Source organism: Nannobrachium achirus, assembly GCF_963921795.1.
Source record: "Nannobrachium achirus genome assembly, chromosome: 17".
Classification (NCBI taxonomy): Eukaryota; Metazoa; Chordata; class Actinopteri; order Myctophiformes; family Myctophidae; genus Nannobrachium; species Nannobrachium achirus.
The window spans coordinates 26,616,470-26,623,836 of NC_137824.1; the positions used below are offsets into that span (position 1 = coordinate 26,616,470).

A 7,367-nucleotide genomic window follows, 5' to 3' on the forward strand; every position below is an offset into this window, starting at 1 on the left:
ATGTGGCTCACCCACCTGGCTCTACTACTGCTCAGGTTGGCCGCGGTGGTCGAGGGGCTCAACACGTGCCATTCCTACGATATGGACGAACAAAAATCGAAGCGCATCGAAGCGGTCCGCGGTCAAATCCTCAGCAAGCTCCGCATCAACAGTCCGCCGGGGGCTGGCGAGGAGGCCTCACCGGCGGACCCCGTGCCCCCCGAGGTCATGCTGCTCTACAACAGCACGCGGGAGCTGCTGAAGGAGCGCGCACGGCTGGCCGAGTCTGCGTGCGACCGAGAGAGCAGCGAGGAGGATTATTACGCAAAAGAGGTGCAACGTATTGACATGCTCCCTCCGCGCACAGACACCAGTGAGTTGATGCCTAACCTCTGTAGTATGTCTAAATAACTTAAGCATGGCCCATTTTTGTAACTATATCCATTTCCTCACATATTAAGACATAGTTTGACCAACTTTACGCACGCGTAAAATAGCCTATAAAATACCTTGCCAAGCTGTCCAGTTGCTCACGTAGGGCTAGTAACCTATTACTTACATTTCTGGGGCACTTTTGTAACTTATCATCAATTATTGTCTAGACAGCACATACTAGAAATACTTTTATGCACACCAGCACACGCTATTAGCATATGCCACTTTGAATTCAATTGGCCAAACAACATCTGTCTAAATCTAACCATATGTTGCACTTGCATTCGCCATAAATCATAACTCTTGTAGAGGTAGTTTATAAATTGGGACGTTCACTCTATGTCCCAATATAAACTACCTCTACAAGAGTTATGATTTATGGTTAATGCTGCATATGCATGTATTTCTGTCCAATAACGTTTTCCTCTGAGTTAGAATACAATAGGCCATAATATATACACATTACCATATCGATACAGAGCGTTGTCACTCAGTGAGCCTCTTATACTCACTAGTCACTATGAGACTAGAGTCATACCGTTCTCCATCCTCTCCCATTCAGACGCAGTGAGCCAAGCGGCCCCCAGTCTTTATTACAGAGTAGTCCACTTTGACGTCAGCGGAGTGGACCTTGCCAACAGCACCGTGGTCAAGGCCGAGTTCAGGATCTTCAGAGCCCCCAACCCACTGGCCCGGGCTGCAGAGCAGAGAGTGGAGATCTTTCAGGTAGAACACAGTGATTTCCAAACCTTTCCACAAGTAGAAGCTATGTTTATTCACAGCCCCCATTTCACAAAATGATATCCCATGGACTAAAACTACAGTGCTGAAGTGATGCCAGCACTGCAGCATCACTGCAGCTACAAGCCGCAGTGATGCCAGTGAAGGATAAATAATTGATTGATTCAGAGTCAGACTATTCATTGATCATCAATTCATAGTCTGTGCACTGCACACACATAATTCAGTCTTTATTCATATGAAAAACCAAATATCTTCTCAACATAATTTGTTATATAACACATGATTACTGTTTTATGATACAATATTTGTAAAGATTTAGGCATCAGCCCATAAGTCACCGAAGACAAAATTGCAGGCCTCCCAAAATTAGCTTGTAAGGTCACTACAAAAATGTAACCGCCTACCTGTTTCTCATTTGACCTCTACTCACTTCAATGGTGTCATTTGACCTCTACTCACTTCAATGGTGTAGGATAGCTCAGAGTAGAGGAGAGAGTATCCCATCGTTTCAGTAGGATAGCTCAGAGTAGAGGAGAGAGTATCCCATCTTTTCATTGTGTTTGGTTTTCAAGATCCTTAATGGTCTGGTCTTGGACTACTTGTCCAGAGCACACTGTAAGAATCTTTATTCTTTTGTGTTTGTATAGTCTGTTGCCAATAAAGTATTTTAACTATCTATAGCCTAGTAGGCCTTAAAAATACAACTATATTCTCCACCCAGACTCTGGTTGGGGAGGGCAAATTGATAAAGCACAGATGAAGAAAAAGTGTAATTTTACATTAATTACACAAAGCATTTGTATAAAATCGTGTGTGCGTGTGTGTGTGTGTGTGTGTGTGTGTGTGTGCTTTAAGCTGTTGAGGCCAGATGAAGAGAGCAGCTCCACTCAACGCTACATTGACTCCCGTACAGTTGAGCCCAGAGCCAAGGGAGCCTGGCTCTCTGTTGAGGTCACAGACACTGTGAAGGACTGGCTGTCAGATGGAGGTCAGCTTGCATGGCATAACAGTTTTCTCCATTGTTGACTGCTATTTATCTTAGACTGATACCTGATAAACTGAAAATCTCACTACTAGACTGCTAATGACTGCGGAGTAACTAATAGGTCACTCTACTATTTAAAGGACAACTTTGTTTTTTTACAACAAGGGTTCATATTTTAGATTGTAATTAGAGAAAAGAAAAAGTGAGTGTTAAAATGTTTTCATTTGCTTCGTTCTATTGTTTATATTATTGTATGGGGGCATGCGCCACGTAGTGGCTAAATATGTCTTTTTAGACACAATAAGCCAGCAGTTTCTTTATTGCTATTTACAGTAACACTTCTAGCCCCCATAAGTCACATCCAACCATGAAAGGTTGCGTTGTAACTTGGGAATGGGCTTATTCTGTGTAAAATTACATATAGCCACTTGTATGCATGCCCCCAACCACTGAAATAATAATCTCTAAAACAATAGAAAGAAGTAAATTAAATAATTTTAACACATCTTTTATATTCCTTAATTACAATCTAAAATATGAACCCTTGTTGTAAAAACCTTAAGTTATCCTTTAAGGACCACTTCACCCATTTTCAACCCATTTCTGATGCTATGGACAGTTCAGAAATATGCCTACATCATCGGTAGGCAAGTTTGGTCATTTCAAACAAGTTTCCAACGTCTTTTGAATGCAAGAAAATTAATTCTATTACAGCACTTTCCAAGAAGATCCAGGATGTAATTTCTATTAGCTTAGAATCTCCATTGATGATGTCATTGGTAGACAGGTTTTTTTTTTACTGTCCATAGCCTACCAATGAGACAGAGATACCCTCTCTATCGCTCTCTTTCTCACTCTATTTCTCACATTTTAGCATTCCCTTTGTGATTCTTTTGTTTAACTTTTCTTTATCTTATATTCAGAAAAGAACTTGGGTCTGAAGCTTGGGGTCCACTGCCCCTGCTGTACTTTTGTCCCATCCACCAACAATATTGTGCCCAACAAGAGTGAAGAACTAGAGGCACTCTTTGCAGGTTGGTGTTAGAAAACGTATCCATGTCAGTTGCTTGTGTTTCCACTGAATATCCCTAGATTAGATTGAGATGAAAAGAAGGCAATAAACCTCTGAACCCATAGAGGTCTTCTAATTTGTTTGCAAAGGATGATGGTGACTGTGCCAGTGTGGATGTAATTTGATATAACCTAATGAAGTATCTACCAAGCTGGATTAATCGTTCAAATGTATTATTTGCTATGTATTAATTTGGCGTTAGACCAATATGTGCTATTCAGCACCAAGAGGATTAAGCAAGTATGTATTAATTTGGATATTGTCCCTGTTGGGTATGTCCTTATTTTATATATTTGTTTTTTCATGAATTACTTCTTGTGAGTAAAAAATAACTACATTTGATCATTCTTTTGGACATACAGTATAAGGTTTCCGCCTGACAGCAACAATATTTATGCAGGCCAATTAGCTGTGTTGAGCTGATACTGAATGTTCAGCCGTTGAGGTTCTGTATATGATGTCATTCTTGCTACAATAATCCAAACTCCATTACACCCGTGAATGATATTCTGTGTATGACACTCAACTTAATCTATACTTCAACGCACAAATAACTGATTTTCAAGCTAACAACGAATCACTTATTTTCAGAGACCATGAGACAAGTATAAATTCAGCTTTAGAAAGGCTCATCTGTAAAAAGAATAAAAGAAAGGCTCATCTGTGTTCTATAAAGCACGCTTGGATACATTGATTAATTAATGAAATCTGTGTTTTCTTCTAAACATTTGAACTGTTAAATCTATTTTGTTTGCATGGCATAAATTAGGAAGAGGGCATATGAACTTTTGAATAGGATACAAAGTGCAAATTGTGCATACTGATGATGTGAAAAGCTTAAATTTGTAAATGAAAGTTCTGTTACCCACATTCCTCCCTGTGACTGTCACATAGGTGTGGATGATGACAAGCTTCGTGAGTTAAAGAAGCCAGGTCATGTCAAGGGCCAGGCGGACTTCAGCACCAAGACACCCCACCTCATCCTCACACTGCTGCCCAGCGACAGAGTGGATAACGAAGCCAAGAAGAACCGCAAGAAAAGGGCAGCTGCCGCCGATAAAAGTACCTGTTCCCGGTATGCTGACATGCTGCTCGCTCACACATACATGCACAAGACACTCTGACATGCAGTTGCACACAGCTGCAACTAAAAAGCATTCTAGTCATTGACGTTGGGCTTATAATCCAGTTCCAGTTGTGTAAGACAATGATTTTTCTCTGGGAAGCAATATTCTCAGGAAAGAATTCTCCTGACCAAAATGTGGTTTTGTTGGCTATTGCGCAGCTAGACTAACAAAGGTTCCTTTGTGTTTAGACTGGCCAGCTTACTGTGTTTTATTTAGACTATCGTACCTGGCGATGAAAAACTCTGGCAACCTCACACAGTCATTTACCACTTAAAACCCTATATACATATTTGCAGATGTTCAGAAGAACAGAAGGTTCACCTATTTTCCCCAAACGTTTGTCTGCTGCCAATGACTATGCCAAGAATAGGGACACATTCAGCTCATCCAGAATACTTTGGTAACCCATTGTGATCCTAGCGTGACCTGTCTATTGGTTCCGACTCTTCCTTCAAAACATGCTGGAGTAAAAATACAAAAGGGTACTCAGACATGCAGCTGGTACAGGCATCCGTCAGACTCTCACAGAGTATGTTGTCTCTGTCTTTGTCTCAGTAACAATGACCAGGGTTGCTGCCTACGATCTCTCTACATTGACTTCCGACGGGACCTTAACTGGAAATGGATCCACGAGCCTAAAGGTTACAAAGCCAACTTCTGCGCTGGCAGTTGCCCTTACCTCTGGAGCGCAGACAACCACTACAACATGGTGAGCTGACATTGCAGTCATTTCTCAGGCAAGATGAAATGTGATTGGTTTCAAACTTCATGCTGTAGCGTGTGGCATGATGAGTCAGATATTGTGTAATATTTTGGTACTGCATGTTGTGACTGGCTACCATTCTTGTATAAGCCCGCAAGAGCACAGAAGAATACATAGCTTCCAAACAAAGGCAAAACTATTTTAACTGCGTCAGGGCTTGTAAGCCTTGTAAGAGCGTTCCAGTTGTATTAATTCCAGTTGTATGCTCAAGTTTAGCATTTAATGGTTAATTAACTGGTAAGTAATTTCCATGAGAAAAGTCGCAAGTAGTGTCCATCAACTATTACAGTCAAACAGACATTCCCAGAAAAAGAAAACACAAAAAGAACAAAACAAACCTTGTCAACACTGATGTAGCTGATCTAAATGCTCAGCTACATCAAAGTACTTTCCCACATTCTCTGGGAAAAGCCAGTTTTCCAGGTAAAAGAGTTTAGAAATGTGGGAGATGTGTTCCTTTAAGAGGCTCGTACATTGTTTGTGGTGGCTGTACACCATGGTTAGTAGAGGTTGGTTAACCCCAAGGTCATAAATGTGCTGTCACCTCGACAGTGTTGGTTTATTATGGCTTTAGAACGGAACATATATGGTAGGCTTATGGAACATGGTCAGTTTTTACCTCACAACCCCGGGCTTGGCCATTGGCCCTCTGAAGATACACGCCGCACGCGCGCACGCACGCACACCCACAGCTGGTCAGCCAGTATAGTGTCTAGTATACAGTACAGTATACACACATGCAGAGTTCTAAAGTTCTTAAATAAGAATTGTGTGGGGGGTGGGGGTCCTACAGAGATTACATTCATTATTAGCATTTTTTAACACATTTCCCTGTTTCTGTTTTCCTGATAATTTGTCCAACATCAGATTCTGCCCCTTTACAACAAGTTGAACCCAGAGGCCTCGGTGTCACCCTGCTGCGTACCCCAGGAGCTGGAGCCCCTGACCATCGTCTACTTCATGGGCCGCACGCCGCGTGTTGAACAACTCTCCAATATGGTCGTCAAATCCTGCAAGTGCCGCTGAGGGAGGGGGTGGGATGAGCGGGGTGGGGTGGGAGGGGATGGGATGGGAGGGAGGGAGGCGAGGAGGTGGAAGTAAGGTGAGGAAAGGAAAGCAGAGGAGGGGAAGACTTATAGAGGACCAAAACAGCAAAAACGCCAGCTTCTCTCTGGAGGAAAAAAGAGAGAGAGGACAGATGGATCCTTTGTCAGTTCACCTTCGTTACTTGATCGCCTTCAGCAAACTTGGGACATGTTATATTTTTTTACACTACCAGAGTCAGATATCAGGTTTATATTCCCATTCTTTACAGGCATGAAAACCTTCTGAAAAAAGGTATCTCTCCTGATCATACGCATAAAATAGTTTACATTTGTTGGAGCCCGCTGTAAATATGACATTCAGTAGCATAGCTGTAAAACGTGTATGCAGATATTAAAGGTGTTTTGATTGAACCACATTTTGTCTGCCTGCTGCCTTAAAATGTTCCTTTGACTGAAGCCCGTATGAGAGTGTACGGTGGAGACCTATCCACCGCAAATTTGAGGTGGAAAGCTTTCCACCTCAAGTCAGAAAATAAGTGCAGGCCATCATAGTCACGGCCCACGGTGAAGTCCTTTACCCTGTCTAGACCGGTTCAGGTCGACCAATCAGTGAACGGGGTGTAGAGCCTGTCTGTCTGATAGTAAAAACAGAGAGATGTGTTGGGACTCACGGTGGAAAGCTCTACACCGTGAGGAATGATGTAACGTTGTAGTTTCATGACTCAAAAAGACTCGAAAAGACTACACCGCGGTGTAAAGCCTTCCACCGCGGACCCGACTATGATACCATTCCACCTTACACACATATTCCGGCGTCGATAGGTCGAAAGGTTCGCAAGTAGCTCTGCGGGATGGGGGAGAGACAGAGTTAGGCAAAGAGAGTCCCAAAGAGTGAGAGAGAGGGAGGGAGAAGGAAGCAGAAAGAAAAGAGAGAGTTGTGTCCAGGCAGGGGCCCCTGCCAGCCCTCTGCGGTCCTGGGTTGAAATCTGCCCCGGCGTAAACAGGATGTGAAAGATTTCCAGACACCGACCCGACCGACCGACCACTCACGGAACGCTAGATTTAAATGCTTCCCTCATCTCTCTCTCTCTCTCTCTCTCTCTCTCTCTCTCTCCTTCGCTCAAGATTCAGGGATTTGTGGTGGGAGGAGAGAGGGAGAAAAGAGAGGCTTTGAAAATGAGACGTGGGATGATAGGGCTGAGTTTGGAACGGCTAC

General features: G+C 42.9%; 1 protein-coding gene across 1 annotated transcript; it reads left to right on the forward strand.

Moving 5' to 3' along the window:
* On the forward strand, positions 1 to 6,131 carry tgfb5 (transforming growth factor, beta 5; the record flags this gene model as incomplete). Its single annotated transcript, XM_080745633.1, has 7 exons — positions 1 to 352; positions 977 to 1,140; positions 2,014 to 2,146; positions 3,067 to 3,177; positions 4,110 to 4,290; positions 4,898 to 5,051; positions 5,973 to 6,131. 7 exons carry the CDS (start codon positions 1 to 3, stop codon positions 6,129 to 6,131), a joined length of 1,254 nt encoding a protein of 417 aa, XP_080601759.1.
* Positions 6,132 to 7,367: the final 1,236 nt, after the last annotated feature.